At 47.2% G+C, this 18,917-nt stretch overlaps 1 protein-coding gene across 1 annotated transcript in view; it reads left to right on the top strand.

Moving 5' to 3' along the window:
- SORCS3 (sortilin related VPS10 domain containing receptor 3) overlaps positions 1-18,917 on the top strand; it is a 496,377-nt gene that overhangs the window by 358,659 nt on the left and 118,801 nt on the right. The window contains exon 7 of the mRNA XM_077821813.1: positions 8,094-8,212. Within this exon, the coding sequence (XP_077677939.1) occupies positions 8,094-8,212 (119 nt within the window). The remainder of the gene's footprint in view (positions 1-8,093; positions 8,213-18,917) is intronic.

Genomic DNA, 18,917 nt, shown 5'->3' with positions numbered 1-18,917 from the left:
TTCTTAGTATAGCCAGTCATGTTTAATCCTCAATATTTAGTAAATTATCTTTTCATTTCCTGTCAGGCCATGGATAGAATGTCTGCCCCAGGAAGGGAGACGAGCTCATTATTGTATCCAGCATCTGTCAGATTTGAAGATTTGTTTTATTTCATGCACTTCATTGTGTTAAATAAAACTAAATAAGAAACAAAATGGAACATAGGCAGAGGGGGAAAAAGCCCCTACCTTTCTGTGAATGTTAAGCAGGTGCCCTTCTTTGTATAAATTTGATTACTAGTGTAACACACTCAAAATGACACATTTCCCAGTAGGCAGAAAGCTGGTTGTCATGTCAACACTTGCGCTTTCCCCCTTCCCTTCCTTCTTTTTTGTGACTTATCATCAGCAAATTACCCAGTGTGTGTGGGGATAAGAATATCCAACCGACTGTGTGGGTGACTGTACTGTGGTAAAGGGCTTCTAAAAATACCACCATTCCCTTTGCTCTTCCCATGCTCGGTGCAGAAAAGATCTGCAGAGAGTCGTGCCATGCACGCTGGGATGTTACCATCTGTGGTGACTATATGTACCTTCGAAGTTTGTTTTTATCCACCTGTGTTGGGGTGTGCACTGCACACCAGCCCTGATAGGGTTAACAAGGGCCTGAGAGGCCAATTAGGTTACCTGGCATCAACTACAAGAGTGAGGGCCAGGTTCATTAAGAGTGAAGCCCAGCTGGGGAAGGCCAACACTATAAAGCCAGGAGGCTGAAAACGATAAGAGGGCTTCAGGAGAAGGAGGCGACAGTCGTTCCCTGGGGTGAGGGCAGTTGTCAGGGACAAAGAGGAAGTCCAGGGGGAGAGTAAGCCCTGAGATTGTGCCCTGGAGTAAGGAGTCTAGGCAGGGGGGAAGTCGCCATGGGGAGTAGAGTAGGCTTCTGTGGTAAACCCAGAAACAGGCAAGTTACCAGAAAAGAGACACCTGAGGGACGGGGAGGACAACGATGACACGCAATACCACCCAGATCTAGACACAAGGAGACACACTAGCAGTGAGTGGGGAACCTGTTACAATTGGCGGGGAAATGCGGACAGACTATCCCCCCTAGACACAAGGGGAAGGTGGGGTCGTTCAGGTAAGAAAATGGAACCACAGTGCGTGGAACCCTTCAGGTCTATACTCCCAAGCTGGCATATGGAGGGGCAGACGTGGTTACCCGAGTTCCCTTGGGAGCTCCAGGGGCTGTGGAGGCAGTCCTCCAGCAACTTTGGGAGACCCAACCAAGGCAGAAGGAGGAGCAAGCTGAACTGAGAAGGCAGCTGGTGACCTTGGTGTGGTAACAGAGGTAGCTTATAGAAATCCTGAGAAAGGAAACCACTAGGGGTCAGAGGAAGCAGGGAAGGGAAAGGTATACGGGGGCCAGGAGACCAGAGGCACAACCTGGGGTATGTTTTGCCTGTGGCCGACAAGGGCACATAAGAAGAGCAAACCCTTATATGAACTGTGAGGAGAAGGTTATCCCAGGAGAGGAGGGGCTCGACAGAAGGATGCAGAAGCATGGCCTACTGACAAGGCAAGGATGAGGATTTGTTTTGGGTGCTGAGAAGCTGGCCATATAAAAAGGCACTGCCCTCTCAGGAAATTGTAGGGTAGCAAAAAGGAAGGCATCAGCCCCAGTAATGTAGAAAAAAAGGCGAGTGTGTCCTGTATCTGGAGTATGCAGGAGGCAGGCAAAGTAGAAGTGGTGGTGACTGTGAACGTTGCAGACATTGAATCCATGCACTTGGTAGGGGGTTGCACAGAGTTAAAAGATTGGCAGGGAGAAGAACCAGACAGAAACAGGGACAAGCCCAGAAAGGAAATAGTCCCCGACAGGAACACAGACCATGACGGGAAGGGCACTGTGGGATTTGCTGGAGCAAGCAAAAATAATACAGGAGATGCTAAGTAGCTGCAGAGCTGGGCTTGTGAGCAGCTGCAGAGGACCAAGAGTTCCTGGGGGAGAAGAACCGGGATGGTATGGAAGAAAAGGGCCGACTGGTGCTCCTGCTGGGTAGCCTGGAGAAGGCCCAGCTCCAGCAACTCCAGGGCGGAAGGCATCCATGCCCACATGGGGGACAGTCTTGAGCAGGAGAGTGTGTGCTGGGGTGTGCACCCCACTCCAGCCCTGCTAAAGTTAGTGAGGGCCTGAGAGGCCAATTAGATTACCAGGCATCACCTGTGAGCAAGAGGGCCAGGGTTCATTAACAGTGAAGCCCAGCTGGGGAAGGGCTGGGAAAGCACTATAAAGCCAGGAGATGGAAAGCCGAAAGGGGGCGGCAGTCACTCCCTGGGATATCGTAGGTTATCAAGGAGAAGAAGGAAGTTGTCAAGGTTCCCTCCCCACTCTGAACTCTAGGGTACAGACGTGGGGACCCGCATGAAAGACCCCCAAGCTTATTTTTGCCAGCTTAGGTTAAAAACTTTCCCAAGGCACAAATTTCATCTTGTCCTTAAACAGTATGCTGCCACCACGAAGTGATTTAGGCAAAGAACAGAGAAAGGACCACTTGGAGTTCCTATTTCCCCAAAATATCCCCCCATGCCCTTACATCTCCTTTCCTGGGGAGGATTGAGAATAAACAAGATGAGCACAAACCAGCCTTGGATTTTTAAGACCCAAAAAACCCAATCAGATTCTTAAAAAACAGAACTTTATTAGAAGAACAAAAAAAGATAAGAGAACAACTCTGTAAGATCAGAATGGAAGATAATCTTACAGGCAGTCAGATTCAAAACATAGAGAATCCCTCTAGGCAAAACCTTAAGTTACAGAAAGACACAAAAACAGGAATACACATTTCCTCCAGCACAGTGAATTTCACATGCCAAAACAAAGAAAACCTAATATATTTTCTAGTTAGATTACTTACTAACTTTACAGGAGTTGGAGGGCTTGCATCCTTGATCTGTTCCCGGCAAAGGTATCACACAGACAGAAAAACCCTTTTTCCCCCCTCCAGATTTGAAAGTATCTTGTCTTCTCATTGGTCATTTTGGGTCAGGTGCCAGCTAGGTGACCTGAGCTTCTTAACCCTTTACAGGTGAAAGGGTTTTGCCTCTGGCCAGGAGGGATTTTATAGCACTGTATACAGAAAGGTGGTTACCCTTCCCTTTATATTTATGACAGAAGTCCAGCGGGAGAATAAGCCCTGAGATCCTGCCCTGGAGTAAGGAGTCTAGCAAGAGACAAGAGCGGGTGAAGTAGCCATGGGGAGTAGAGTGGAGGCTCCTGTGGGAAACCCAGAAACAAGCACGTTACCGAAAGAGAGACTAGCGCAAAGGGAGCAGAGAGCAGAAGGGCGCTCCTAATGCGGCTAGAGCTAGTTTTCTGGGTCTAGACAGGAGGGACGCGCACTTGCGATGAATGCACATTGCTGGAGTGGAAATGTAGCGCGACATGCTTTATTACGATGAAATTCTCCGTGCTGGGACTGGAGTGAGTGTGGTAGTTTCTGTTACAGTTTATTTATCAGCGGCACTGCCCGGAACTAACCGTGCGTTTCCCATTGCACTTAAGTTCCCGGTGCAACTGCTCAGAACCAGCATTGTAGTCTCCGCCACCTTGAAATTCTCTTGAAATACCTCTGCCCAAAACCCATGCTAGAGCCTGTTACTCTGAAGCCTTTAGCGACGCTTCCCAGAACGAACCTCTAATAGAGGAATTTCTGCTACCTTCAGGGCCCATTTTTCATCTTTTGTAGGCAATGCTGCTTTATATTCTCCCTTTCATTTCCCAGGGGCTCCTTTCCTTCCTGCCAGATGCTTTCAGTAGAGCTGTACTATAGAACCTGGAACCTTGCAAAACCCGTCCAGTCTTGGGCTTGAGCATGGAAACACAATTAGTTAAGTTTAATAGAAACATTAGTGGGGTCCCAAGAATCTTCCATCGAAACACAGAGCAAAACCTTTTGCTGACTCTGGAGAGTCCCAGATTCTGAGGCTGGAAGCAGGCTTTCAGGGCCAAAAGATCCTATGTGCAATATTTGGAGCTTAACCCAATGTTATGGTTTTATTTGAGCTTCCCCTTTGCCGTTTTGGGTTCTAGCCAGCTGGACTTTCTGAATGAATCTTAAGGGCTGTGAAGTGGCTTCACGTGGTGTGAACCAAAATCATGGCATCTTGTTCACCTCACTCCTTGGAAACTCTCTGTTTTCTCCCATTTTAAGTGTCCTGGCATTTTGTAGAGAAGTCTACAAGTACTTGAAACTTGAGGGTGCAGAAAACGTCCTCTGTCAAGAAGAAATGTGCCATCATGGCAGGTGTCCTCCCAGTGCTGTTTTCATTTTGTCCCTCAACTGGGGTTTTGGTAAAGCAGTGTAAAGGCCAGCGTTCCAGGTTTGGTCCCTGGCAGGTGAGGGTCGCTGGGGGCAGAGGTGCTGGAATAATTGTTTTTGTGGGAGTGCTGATGATGGAAACCATGTATTTGGTGTTTGTTATTCCTATTGTTATTACTATTTAAAGCCAGGGAGCGTGGCAGCACCCCTAGTCCCAGCACCACTGGCTGGCTACCTGACTGTCAAGTTTACTTACATGGCTGGTGCAATTCTTGCTTTGTAAAACCCTCTCTAGTGCTCCGACTACAATGACACTGTGTATAATCAAATTCTGTCCTATCTGATACACACCCATTTAGACACACATGACATAAATAACACTGTGACTTTCTAGGACACTTTCTAGCCAAGGATCTCAAATCCTACTAAAGAATTCAGCCTCATCTGTCTCCCTGCTTGGCCACTTTTTTACATGTTGAGAAACGGAAGCAAAAAGAGGTTAAGTGAATTACCCAAAGTGACACAAAGATAAGAACGGCCATACTGGGTCAGACCAATGGTACATCTAGCCCAGTATCCTGTGTTCCGACAGTGGCCAGTGCCAGATGCTTCAGAGGGAATGAACAGAACAGGGCAATTCTGAGTGCTCCATCCCCTGTCGTCCAGCCCCAGCTTCTGGCAGGTGGATGTTTAGGGACACTGAGGGCACGGGGTTGCATCCATGACCATCTTTGCTAATAGCCATTGATGGATCTATCCTCCATGAACTTATCTCGTTCTTTTTTGAACCAAGTTATACTTTTGGCCTTCACAATATCCCATTGCAAGAGTTTCCACAGGTTGGCTGTGTGTTGTGTGAAGAAATGCTTCCTTATGTTTGTCTTAAACCTGCTGCCTATTAATTTCATCAGGTGACCCTTGGTTCTTGTGGTTATGTGAAAGGGTAAATAACACTTCCCTAATCACTTTCCCTAATCTCACTTTCTCCACACTTCATGATTTTGTAGACCTCCCTTAACTATCTCTCTTCTAACAGGCCCAGTCTGTTTAATCTCTCCTTGTATGGAAGTTGTTCCATACCCCTAATCACAAGTATTGCCCTTCTCTGTACCCTTGTGTCAGAGTCTTGAAGAAAACCCCCGCCTGCCAGTCTGGTGACTTCAACATGAGACCATCCTTCCTCTCAACCACATGCTTCCGCAGAGGAAGAATCTCATTCTGTCCCAGCAGCAATTTCTCTTTTAGACTACTCATAATAACACAATAGCACATAACTAATAGCTAATAGCACACCAACTCATAGCAGTACCCTGGAGAAGGCTAACCTCCGTCTGGCTAGTATCCTGATGCAGCCATTTTGTTTCAATTACCTGTTGAGTTCCATTTCTTCTTTGGTCAAAATTGCGATGACTTTGCCCAACTCACTTTGCAGGGCAGACCCGTGTTACGGGCAGCACGTCGTTGAGAGAGCCATGGTGCTGCATTAATGCAGCCAGCTCTCAAGGGAGTCGTTGGTCTGAGCCTACTGGCGGGCAGGCCCATTCGCAGCAGCAGCTCCAACGAAAGGTTAGCAAGTTTGTTTTTTCCTCACCTCGTGTGCTCTGGATTGCTGAGTGCCTCTATCAACAAAGTTGTGATGCTTTTTTGAGCATCCCTGCGTGTCAGCATTTTCCGCTGTCTTGAGCAAGCATTTCGATCATGGAATGTGAATACAGTTTCTGGGTCCAAGATGAAAACCCTTCTTGTTTGACCTCATGTTCCTTTCTTTTCCCTCCCCTGTTCCTCCCAAGCTTAGCAAGCTGGTAAATGTGATCTTCAGGGGCGAGAGCAGAGCTGTCAAGGGATCAGAGTAATGGTTTGTGTGGCCTGGAAGGTTTCCTACAGCATTAATCATTACTTGATTTTTTCCTTTTCCATTGCACTGGATGGGCTGTGCCTGAATACTAATGGCTAGGGGCCATCAACTTAGCTCTCCACAGCGTTCGTAGGACAAAACAGGTAGCTTATGAAGAGCTTTCCTTTTGAAGTCTTGCTGTTGAGGAAGAGACTGTGGCCTCCTGCCCTATATTTCCAGCGCTGCTGCTTGACCTGCTGTGCAACCTTGGACCGGGCCTCAGTTTTCCCATGTGACACACTGATGTAATATACTTACCCACATCATGAGGGTGTTGGGAGGCTTAATGTCTATGAATAGTTTTGAAGTAATAGAAAGTAGGCAGAGTGCCACTGACCAGACCACATTGTTGCCTTCTCTTAATTGACTGACCCAGTTCTACTTGCATCAAGTTTAAGACTCTTGTCCATAACTACCATGCCCTGCATGGCTCCATATTGACTTGCCTACATCTTGGGTCAGTCTCCTTTGAATTCTCCCCCCTCTCCCCACCGTAGTGCCTGGTTATTAATCTACCTGCTGAGCTGGGTCCTTCCCTATAATACTTATTCATGTCCTCCTCCTGCTCCCAGGCCTTCTCAGAAGCAGCCCCCAAGTCATGGAATGGTGTTCCGGCCCCAGTGTGATGGCCCCACCACCTTCTCCTAGAGCTGCCTCCTAAAGGCTCTGGACAGATCCCGAGCTAGTTAATCAGGATAGCTCTGTTGAAGTCAATAGAGCTAAAGTGATTACTCAATGAGGTACACAGAAGTGAAAGTGTGTGTTTGCGGGGGCGGGGGTGAGGAGAGATAGATTTGGGGCCTTTACCTAAAACAACTCCTTTCTGTGGATCTAGTCTTATGTCTTCTAGACTGTATGCTCTCTGGGGAAGAATTGTCTCTATATGCATATACTATGCAGCATTAAATGAATCATCAGCACTTCCCAAATCACAATTACATTTGTTCTTTGGACACAGTCACCCAAAGGACTTAATGAATTGATCTCCTTGGAGTCAGCAGCATGAGGGTCTTCTTAGACCCGCAGCCACTCGCAGGTGCCCAGGTAGTGCTTTGTATCAAGTGTCCTTGCCAAAAAGGTGTGGCAGCCTTTTGTTTTGTCCGATAGTTTCCCATGTCTTTGTCCTCTTGGCATTCGACCCCTGCAGTCAGTGCACAAGGAGCTGTGTCCTAAAGCTCCTGGGACACTCCAGCTGGCGTAGAATACCATGGTGCTTCGTGCCAAGGGCATGTCTTGCATGAGCTCTGTGATCTGCGCTAGCTGTCGATTAACTTCTGGAGGAATTTGTAAGATTTGTCATGACCAAATCTGATCCCGATTGGCTGCTGGCTTTCTCTCTCCGTGGGATACCACAAAAGCTGGGGTCAGCCAAGAGGCTTAAGGCTAATGACTTCCTGGGTTGAACAGAAGGTGGCAGCACATTTCATAGGAGAGGCTAGACCCTGGAACTGATTTCCTTCCTCGGCCATCACGGGCCAGATCTGCTGACATTTGGGGTATGCTGCAGGGCTCATCTATCTCCCCAGATCTTGGATGATTTTGGGAGAGGGTTTGAATAGGCGTATGTAGTGGATAGAAGAAGAGCAGTCTGGGCGGGTGGGAAATCTTTTTCTACGCCTTGGGGGCCTAATAAATTTTTGATGTGTTTATAAGGAGTACACAGAGTTTAGACCCTGGATAGAAATGGGTGCAGTGGTTTACATAGGGGGTGGAATTCCTTCCTGACCTAATCAGGTGATCATCTGATGAGGATGGCAAACCCATTTAACTTTAATATCCAGGATACCGTAGCCTAGGCTGACATTTCCATTCTGTGCCCTTCTTCTGAGCTGCTTATAAAGTTTTGGGACCACGAGCTCCTGGGCAGGAATTTCTCATGTGTGCCTATGCTCCTGTTACAGATGCCCACTATATAACCTGTCGGATCCAGGAATGCTCGGAGACTACCAGAAGCGGACCATTTTTGCGCTCCATCGACACCAACTCACTTGTTGTCCAGGATGAATATGTCTTTATTCAGGTACATCGACACACTATCTGGGGGAGGTGGGGCGTGGCGTGGCAGGCTGGGGCTAGGTAGATGCTGCGCTATAGGGCATGTTTTCTTCTTCCCGGAGGGAGGAAGGATAGTTTTGAGGTAAGGCACGGGATTGGAAGTCAAAAGGCCTGGGAACAATACCTGACTGCCACAGACTTACTGCCTGGCCTTGGGTAAGTTGACTGATCTCTCAGTGCTTTAGCTTCCTTATCTGATATGATGATTCTTACCCACCTTACAGGGCAGATTGTAATTCCTCAAATGGAAGCCACTGTGGAGGTGCAGACTGTTGTTATGGTTGTCTGGAAAATGCCACGGAGCACCTGTTAGCAAACCATAGCCTTGATCGCGAGAGCAGAGAAGCAGTGTCCAGTGAAGACAATGTTGAGTGAGCGGCCGTTGAGGAAAATAGAAGAGTTGATCCAGGCTTGACAGTCAAACAAGGAGGCAGAAAGCTAATGGGTCAGACAGGAGATCAGCTTGGAAGGCAAAGTTACTAGAGAGGAAGGCAGGGGGATTTGGGAAGAGAGGAAGATATAAGGCAGAATCAAAGGGAAAGGAGGTTGTGGGAGGTGGGGGACGGATGACCACTCTGTGGATGGGGAGGGGAGAATATGAAGGAGGAAACTGCCCGAGAAGGCGAGGGGCTGGATGGAACAGCCCAACCGCTCCCCATCATATTCCTTGGGGACAAATCAAGGGTGTTTGTGAGAAAATGGCCACCCTATGAGAGAGAAGCTGCAGAGAAAGTTTCACCCAGGAGGAGACCAGGATCCAGGTTTTTGTGAATGGGAGAGGATTGAGCAATGAAGACATTGAGGATGGTGGTGATCTTAGAGTTCAAAGCCAAAAGGGATGACCAGATCATCTGGCTGATCTCCGGCATAACGCAGGCCTTCATCACCACGCAGCCACTCTCACACCCATGCCACCAACCAGAATTAGACCATAGTACTACAGCCCTCAGGAGGCTCAACTATGATGTGCCACAAGCAGAGAACAGGAGGTACCCAGGTGCAGCAGCACCCGAGAGCCCTGCAATGGCAGAGAAATGATTTGGTGAGAGATGGACCCAGATGATCCAAGCAAGTCTTGACAGAGATGATGCTGATGTTTGGGGGGGGGGAGTGGAGCGGGAATGGGAGTGTGTCAAGGTTCCTCCCCCACTCTGAACTCTAGGGTACAGATGTGGGGACCTGCATGAAAAACCTCCTAAGCTTATCTTTACCAGCTTAGGTCAAAACTTCCCCAAGGTACAAAATATTCCACCCGTTGTCCTTGGACTGGCCGCTACCACCACCAAACTAATACTGGTTACTGGGGAAGAGCTGTTTGGACGCGTCCTTCCCCCCAAAATACTTCCCAAAACCTTGCACCCCACTTCCTGGACAAGGTTTGGTAAAAAGCCTCACCAATTTGCCTAGGTGACTACAGACCCAGACCCTTGGATCTTAAGAACAATGAACAATCCTCCCAACACTTGCACCCCCCTTTCCTGGGAAATGCTGGATAAAAAGCCTCACCAATTTGCATAGGTGACCACAGACCCAAACCCTTGGATCTGAGAACAATGAAAAAGCATTCAGTTTCTTACAAGAAGACTTTTAATAAAAATAGAAGAAATCCCCCCTGTAAAATCAGGATGGTAGATATCTTACAGGGTAATTAGATTCAAAAACATAGAGAACCCCTCTAGGCAAAACCTTAAGTTACAAAAAAGATACACAGACAGAAATAGTTATTCTATTCAGCACAATTCTTTTCTCAGCCATTTAAAGAAATCATAATCTAACACATACCTAGCTAGATTACTTACTAAAAGTTCTAAGACTCCATTCCTGGTCTATCCCCGACAAAGACAGACACACAGACCCTTTGTTTCTCTCCCTCCTCTCAGCTTTTGAAAGTATCTTGTCTCCTCATTGGTCATTTTGGTCAGGTGCCAGCAAGGTTACCTTTAGCTTCTTAACCCTTTACAGGTGAGAGGAGCTTTCCCCTGGCCAGGAGGGATTTCAAAGGGGTTTACCCTTCCCTTTATATTTATGACACGCCCCCCAAATCTTAGCTAGGGTGAAACACTGGCTGGGATTTCTTCCTGGAGCTCTAGGAAAAACAGAGTTAATAAGACACATGCATCTCTAAAATATACTACCAAGTACATAAAGACTAACAATATTTTCCACATCTCAAGGACGATTTTAACCAGTTGATTCTGGGAAACTTTCAAGGGAGAGTGCATCAGCCACTTTGTTAGAAGCTCCTGAGATGTCGAAATCAAAATCTTGGAGAGCTAAACTCCACCGAAGAAGTTTTTTGTTAGTTTCCTTGACGGTGTGAAGCCACTTCAGTGCAGCATGGTCGGTTTGCAGGTGGAAACGCCGTCCCCAAACATATGGGCGTAGCTTTTCCAGAGCGTAGACAATGGCATAACATTCTTTTTCAGTAACTGACCAGTTGCTTTCCCTCTCAGACAGTTTTTTGCTGAGAAACACTACAGGGTGGAATTCTTGATCAGGTCCTTTCTGCATTAAAACTGCTCCCACACCATGCTCGGACGCATCTGTGGTTACTAGGAATGGTTTGTCAAAGTCTGGGGCCCTTAGTACAGGGTCAGACATGAGTGTCGCTTTAAGCTTGTTAAAGGCCTTCTGACACTTTTCGGTCCACTGAACAGCATTTGGCTGTTTCTTTTTGGTTAGGTCTGTCAGTGGGGCGGCGATTTGGCTGTAGTGCGATACAAATCGTCTGTAATAACCGGCCAAGCCTAAGAAGGATTGAACCTGTTTCTTTGACTTTGGGACAGGCCACTTTTGGATAGCATCCACTTTGGCCTGTAGGGCGCTGATAGTTCCTTGACCCACCTGGTGTCCAAGGTAAGTCACTCTGTTTAGGCCTATTTGACACTTCTTAGCCTTAACAGTTTGTCCTGCCTCCCTTATGCGCTCAAGGACTTTGTGTAGATGTTCCAGGTGGTCTGCCCACGAATCCGAAAATATGGCCATGTCGTCAAGGTAGGCGACTGCATATTCTCCTAATCCCGCTAGGAGACCATCTACAAGTCTTTGGAAAGTGGCGGGTGCATTTCGCAGCCCGAAAGGGAGTACATTAAATTCATACAGCCCGAGATGTGTGATGAAGGCTGACCTTTCCTTGGCAGATTCATCTAGCGGTACCTGCCAGTACCCCTTGGTTAAGTCCAAGGTAGAGATGAACTGGGCCCGTCCCAGTTTCTCTAATAGTTCATCTGTGCGTGGCATTGGGTAGTTGTCTGGGCGAGTTACAGCATTTAGCTTACGGTAGTCCACGCAAAAATGTATTTCCCCATCTGGTTTGGGAACTAGAACCACTGGAGATGCCCATGCACTTTCAGAGGGGCGGATTACACCCATCTGTAACATATCCTGGATCTCCCGTTCTATAGCAGTTTTAGCTTGAGGAGACACCCGGTAAGGGTGGACCCTAATTGGGTGAGCATTACCTGTGTCAATGGAGTGGTATGCCCGTTCAGTCAGTCCTGGGGTGGCTGAGAACGTTGGCGCGTAGCTAGTGCACAGCTCCTGGATCTGCTGTCGCTGCATACGCCCAAGGGTCATGGAGAGGTTCACCTCTTCAACACCACCACCACATTTCCCTTCGTAGTAGACACCTTCGGGCCACTCAGCGTCGTCTCCTCCGTGGGCTGTAAACTGACAAACCTTTAATTCTCTGGAATAAAAGGGCTTTAGAGAATTAATATGGTATACCTTAGGCTTTCGGTTGGAGGTGGGGAATGCTATGAGATAATTAACAGCTCCCAGGTGCTCCTGGACCGTGAATGGCCCTTCCCACGATGCTTCCATTTTATGGGCCTGGAGCGCCTTTAAGACCATGACCTGGACTCCTACTTTGAAGGAACGCTCTCTGGCATGTTTATCATACCAGGCTTTTTGCTCTTTTTGAGCATCCTGTAAGTTTTCTCTAGCAAGGGCTAAAGAGGTTCGGAGGGTGTTTTGTAGGTTGGTTACAAAGTCCAGAATGTTAGTTCCTGGAGAAGGTGTAAATCCCTCCCATTGCTGCTTCACCAACTGCAATGCCCCTTAACCTCACGGCCATATACAAGTTCAAATGGGGAAAACCCTAAACTGGGATGTGGTACAGCTCTGTAGGCAAAGAGCAACTGCTGCAACACTAGGTCCCAATCATTGGAGTGCTCATTTACGAATTTACGTATCATGGCTCCCAAAGTTCCATTAAACTTCTCCACCATGCCATTTGTTTGATGGTGGTAAGGAGTGGCAACCAAGTGATTTACCCCATGAGCTTCCCAAAGGTTTTTCATAGTTCCTGCCAGGAAATTAGTCCCTGCATCTGTGAGGATGTCGGAGGGCCAACCTACCCTGGCAAAAATGTCTGCTAGTGCCTGGCACACACTTTTAGCCCTGGTGTTGCTTAGAGCTACTGCTTCCAGCCATCGGGTGGCAAAATCCATGAAAGTCAGTATGTACTGCTTTCCTCTGGCTGTCTTTTTCGGAAAAGGACCCAGAATATCCACAGCTTCTCGCTGAAATGGAACTTCAATGATGGGGAGTGGCTGGAGAGGGGCTTTGACCTGGTCTTGGGGTTTTCCCACTCTTTGGCACACCTCACAAGACTGGACATAGGTAGAAACATCCTTGCCCATTCTCTCCCAGTGGAATGACCCTCCAAAACGGTCTTTGGTCCTGTTCACCCCAGCATGGCCACTAGGGTGATCATGGGCTAAGCTCAAGAGCTTGGCCCGGTATTTAGTTGGAACTACCAACTGTCTCTGAGGATGCCAGTCTTCCTGGTGTCCCCCAGAAAGAGTTTCCTTGTATAAAAGTCCTCTTTCTACAACAAACCTGGATCGATTAGAAGAGCTGAGGGGCGGTGGGTTGCTCCGTGCTGCCGTCCAAGCTCTCTGGAGGCTTTCATCTGCTTCCTGTTCGGTCTGGAACTGTTCCCTTGATGCTGGAGACATCAGTTCCTCATTGGATTGTGGACCTAGGCTTGGTCCCTCTGGAAGCGATATAGAGGAGGGAGCTGTTTCTGTTGACTGTGAACCGCTCTCCGCTGGTGCACTATGTTGGGATTCAGGCTCCGGCTGAGCCTCTTGTGTAGGGTTATCGGCTGCTGCCAGTTCAGGTTCGGTGGGGCCCTCTGGTGTTGAGGTTGCAAGTACTGGATTCAGTGCTGACACGGGGTCTGGTGTTGGTTGTTCGGCTGGTTCCGGTTCTGGGACTGGTTCCGTCTGGGTCTCTGGGACTGGATCCACTACTGCTGTTGCAGACATTGGCCTGGGGTCCGGGTCCATCACCTCTGACCGGGTCCTGATAGAAGTTTCCAGAACAGAGCTAGGCCTCACGGCTTGTTTAGCCTGGCTGCGGGTGACCGTTCCCACCCTCTTGGCCTGCTTCACATGATTGGCCAAGTCTTCCCCCAACAGCATGGGGATGGGATAATCATCATAGACTGCAAAAGTCCACATTCCTGACCAGCCCTTGTACTGGACAGGCAACTTGGCTGTAGGCAAATTGAAAGAGTTGGACTTGAAGGGTTGAATCGTCACTTGGATCTCTGGGTTGATTAAATTGGGGTCCACTAAGGAAGCATGGATAGCTGACACTTGTGCTCCGGTGTCCCTCCACGCGGTGACCTTCTTCCCGCCCACACTCACAGTTTCCCTCAGCTCCAAGGGTATCTGGGAGGTATCTGGGCCTGTGGACCTCTGGTGTGATTCCGGTGCAATGAACTGTAATCTGTTGGGGTTCTTGGGGCAGTTGGCCTTTACATGCCCCAGCTCGTTACATTTAAAACATCGTCCAGCTGACGGGTCACTGGGGCGAGGAGGGTTGCTGGAGAACGGGGTGGCGGGACGATAAGGGGTCTGGAGGGTTCTTTGGGAGGTAGGTGGGGCCTTGGGCGGCCCCCGGTAATAGGGTGTGGTCTGGGGTGGTCCCTTCTGGTCTCCGCTCCAACTGCGACGAGTTTTCTTCTTCTCTGCCACCTCCACCCATCTGGCTCCAATCTCTCCTGCCTCGATTACAGTTTTGGGTTTCCCATCTAGGATGTATCTTTCTATTTCCGCAGGAACACCCTCTAAGAATTGTTCCATTTGCATTAGGAAGGGCAAATTTTCTGGAGATTCAACACTTGCTCCTGATATCCAGGCATCCCAATGTTTCACAATGTGGTAGGCATGTCGGGTAAATGACATGTCTGGTTTCCACCTTAGGGCTCTGAACCTCCGACGAGACTGCTCGGGGGTTATCCCCATTCTGACTCTCGCCTTGGATTTAAACAGTTCATACTTGTTCATGTGTTCTTTAGGCATTTCAGCTGCCACCTCAGCTAAGGGTCCACTGAGCTGCGGCCTCAGCTCTACCATGTATTGGTCAGTAGAGATGTTGTACCCAAGGCAGGCCCTTTCGAAGTTTTCTAAGAAGGCCTCAGTATCATCACCTGCCTTGTAGGTGGGGAACTTTCTGGGATGGGAAGTGGTACCTGGAGAAGGATTGCTAGGGTTTGTTGGTATATTCTGCCGGGCCTTTATCCTCTCCACCTCCTCCACATGCTTCCTCTCTTTTTCCCTCTCCTCCTCCACATGCTTCCTCTCTTATTCCCTCTCCTCCTCCACATGCTTCCTTGCCTCCATTTCCCTCTTGTGGGCAGCCTCCTGTACCTCTTTCTCCAGCCGCATGAGTTCTATCTGTCTTTCATGTTCCCTTTGTTTTTCCTCAGCCTGAAATTTGGCTAATTCCAGCTGTAGTCGAGCTGCGGATTTGGTCATTCTAACCTCTCTGTTTTTAACTAACTTTACACCCGAGGTTTAGAAATAAACAAACAAAACTTGGCTGTAAAATTTTGCTGTGCTGGAATAGAATACCTATTCTCTGATAGTGACTGTCAGCCTACAGAAAAAGACAATTCCCTTGTCTCTGCTCTGGGCCCAAATTAAAGCAAAAAACCTCCAACTCCTTGGAAACCTGCTTACCCAGCCCAAAGAAAAAGCAAATGGGTAGAACACACACCCCATATTTTAGGAAGAAAAGAAAAAAAAAAACTCTGGGTTGGAAGACTGTGAATTTCCCTGCAGGAGTTAAGTACCCTGCCTCCAGGCAAAGAAAACCTGCAATTCACAAAGATAATCCCCTTTTGTCTCTGCTTGGCCACAAAGCAGAGAAAAAACAAGCTGCTTTCAGTTTCAGCTGCTTTCTGGACTTCCTTTCCAAAGGAAAAAAAATTTCCTTTTTAAAATCTGTATTTCTAGTTCAAAAAATCTCAACTGGATCTCAAAATGATTTCAGGTTAATCCCACCACTATGCCACCATGTCAAGGTTCCTCCCCCACTCTGAACTCTAGGGTAGAGATGTGGGGACCTCCATGAAAAACCTCCTAAGCTTATCTTTACCAGCTTAGGTCAAAACTTCCCCAAGGTACAAAATATTCCACCCGTTGTCCTTGGACTGGCCGCTACCACCACCAAACTAATACTGGTTACTGGGGAAGAGCTGTTTGGACGCGTCCTTCCCCCCAAAATACTTCCCAAAACCTTGCACCCCACTTCCTGGACAAGGTTTGGTAAAAAGCCTCACCAATTTGCATAGGTGACCACAGACCCAAACCCTTGGATCTGAGAACAATGAAAAAGCATTCAGTTTCTTACAAGAAGACTTTTAATAAAAATAGAAGAAATCCCCCCTGTAAAATCAGGATGGTAGATATCTTACAGGGTAATTAGATTCAAAAACATAGAGAACCCCTCTAGGCAAAACCTTAAGTTACAAAAAAGATACACAGACAGAAATAGTTATTCTATTCAGCACAATTCTTTTCTCAGCCATTTAAAGAAATCATAATCTAACACATACCTAGCTAGATTACTTACTAAAAGTTCTAAGACTCCATTCCTGGTCTATCCCCGACAAAGACAGACACACAGACCCTTTGTTTCTCTCCCTCCTCCCAGCTTTTGAAAGTATCTTGTCTCCTCATTGGTCATTTTGGTCAGGTGCCAGCGAGGTTACCTTTAGCTTCTTAACCCTTTACAGGTGAGAGGAGCTTTCCCCTGGCCAGGAGGGATTTCAAAGGGGTTTACCCTTCCCTTTATATTTATGACAGAGTGGATAACAAAGAAAGAGGCTCAGCCCTTCAAGAGCTCTCTATTTTTGCTTTTTGTTCTTTTGTTTTCTTTCCACAGAAAAATTATGCAAAATCGCTTCTTCCATTGGGAAAAAAAATGCTTTTCTAGGTGACTGTTTAACTGGGAAGATCACTAGCTCCATGCCAGGGGCGGGGTAGAGGTCCTTTGATGTAATTAGCACTTCTGCCTCTAGAAAATATACTAGCGAATCTTAGTAACCTATGTGTCTGCAACTGGAGACACCCATACATATTTTGGTAAACATCTACTGTACACCAGACCTCTGAGAGAGCCTGCATTAAATTGGCTTTTTATCTCGGCAGCCTAGAGACTTCCCAGGCTTTTGTGTCCCTTTATGGCTTACAGCACGTCTGATAAGAGTTTATCATTCCATAGCTCTCCACTGCACTAGAACAAGGCATGGGATGTTGAACTGTTTGTATGGGTGTTGGGGAACCCTGCGTGGTGTGAGCATATGTCTGCCTTAAATTGGCAACCAATGGAAATGGAGTGCTTGGGGCTCAAATTAATAGTCACTAATTACTCCAAGTAAAAATATTTGGCAACACTTTAAATGAGGTGTCTTAAAGTACTTCACTCTGCATTTCATTTAGACTTAATTGGCAGATTTTTTTAATATTATTTTGAACGTTAAATAACTTACAAATTACCGTTTAAGACCGTGTTGAGCTTTAACAGCTGCATTAGAGATCTGTGCACAGGCTTTGATTCTGATCTCACTCTACCCCCAGAATGAATCTGGAGATATAGATATCAGCTAGTGTATACATCTATCTAGATATCCACCAGTGTATATCCAGTTTAACTGAGTTCATCATGAGGCTAACAAGGTCAGATCCGCAGCAGGAGTTAAGCTGTGTGGCTCAGTTTACCTCCAAACAAAGCTAATCAGATGTTAGGGTGCATAATAAGGAGAATAATATGGGGAAATATTACAATGAATCATAGAATCATAGAATCACAGAATATCAGGGTTGGAAGGGACCCCAGAAGGTCATCTAGTCCAACCCCCTGCTCGAAGCAAGACCAATTCCCAGTTAAATCATCCCAGCCAGGGCTTTGTCAAGCCTGACCTTAAAAACCTCTAAGGAAGGAGATTCTACCACCTCCCTAGGTAACGCATTCCAGTGTTTCACCACCCTCATAGTGAAAAAGTTTTTCCTAATATCCAATCTAAACCTCCCCCACTGCAACTTGAGACCATTACTCCTCGTTCTGTCATCTGCTACCATTGAGAACAGTCTAGAGCCATCCTCTTTGGAACCCCCTTTCAGGTAGTTGAAAGCAGCTATCAAATCCCCCCTCATTCTTCTCTTCTGCAGACTAAACAATCCCAGTTCCCTCAGCCTCTCCTCATAAGTCATGTGTTCTAGACCCCTAATCATTTTTGTTGCCCTTCGCTGGACTCTCTCCAATTTATCCACATCCTTCTTGTAGTTTGGGGCCCAAAACTGGACACAGTACTCCAGATGAGACCTCACCAATGTCAAATAGAGGGGAACGATCACGTCCCTCGATCTGCTCGCTATGCCCCTACTTATACATCCCAAAATGCCATTGGCCTTCTTGGCAACAAGGGCACACTGCTGACTCATATCCAGCTTCTCATCCACTGTCACCCCTAGGTCCTTTTCCGCAGAACTGCTGCCTAGCCATTCGGCCCCTAGTCTGTAGCGGTGCATTGGATTCTTCCGTCCTAAGTGCAGGACCCTGCACTTATCCTTATTGAACCTCATCAGATTTCTTTTGGCCCAATCCTCCAATTTGTCTAGGTCTTTCTGTATCCTATCCCTCCCCTCCAGCGTATCTACCACTCCTCCCAGTTTAGTATCATCCGCAAATTTGCTGAGAGTGCAATCTACACCATCCTCCAGATCATTTATGAAGATATTGAACAAAACCGGCCCCAGGACCGACCCCTGGGGCACTCCACTTGACACCGGCTGCCAACTAGACATGGAGCCATTGATCACTACCCGTTGAGCCCAACAATCTAGCCAGCTTTCTACCCACCTTATAGTGCATTCATCCAGCCCATACTTCCTTAACTTGCTGACAAGAATACTGTGGGAGACCGTGTCAAAAGCTTTGCTATAGTCAAGAAACAATACATCCACTGCTTTCCCTTCATCCACAGAACCAGTAATCTCATCATAAAAGGTGATTAGATTAGTCAGGCATGACCTTCCCTAGCCCTCCTCTGGAATGCTGCGTGCAGTAGTGACCACCTTAAAAAGTTTTTGCAGAATTAGAAGAGGTGCAGAGAAGGGGGATGAGAATGATTAGAGGTTTGGAAAATTTTAATATGAGGAGAGATTGAAATATTTGGGATTGTTTCACATGGCAAGAAGATGAATAAGAGAGGACACAATAAATATATATTATGATTGACTCAATTAAAGAAGGAATGGCCACATTCCGGTTGTCATTCATATGAATGATAATACTAGGTAATACTTAGTCCTGCCATGAGTGCAAGGGACTGGACTAGATGACCTCTCGAGGTCCCTTCGAGACCTATGATT

Source organism: Eretmochelys imbricata, chromosome 7, assembly GCF_965152235.1.
Source record: "Eretmochelys imbricata isolate rEreImb1 chromosome 7, rEreImb1.hap1, whole genome shotgun sequence".
Classification (NCBI taxonomy): Eukaryota; Metazoa; Chordata; order Testudines; family Cheloniidae; genus Eretmochelys; species Eretmochelys imbricata.
The sequence above is the reverse complement of the archived record's forward strand: the minus strand, read 5'-3'. Positions and strand labels throughout refer to the sequence as shown.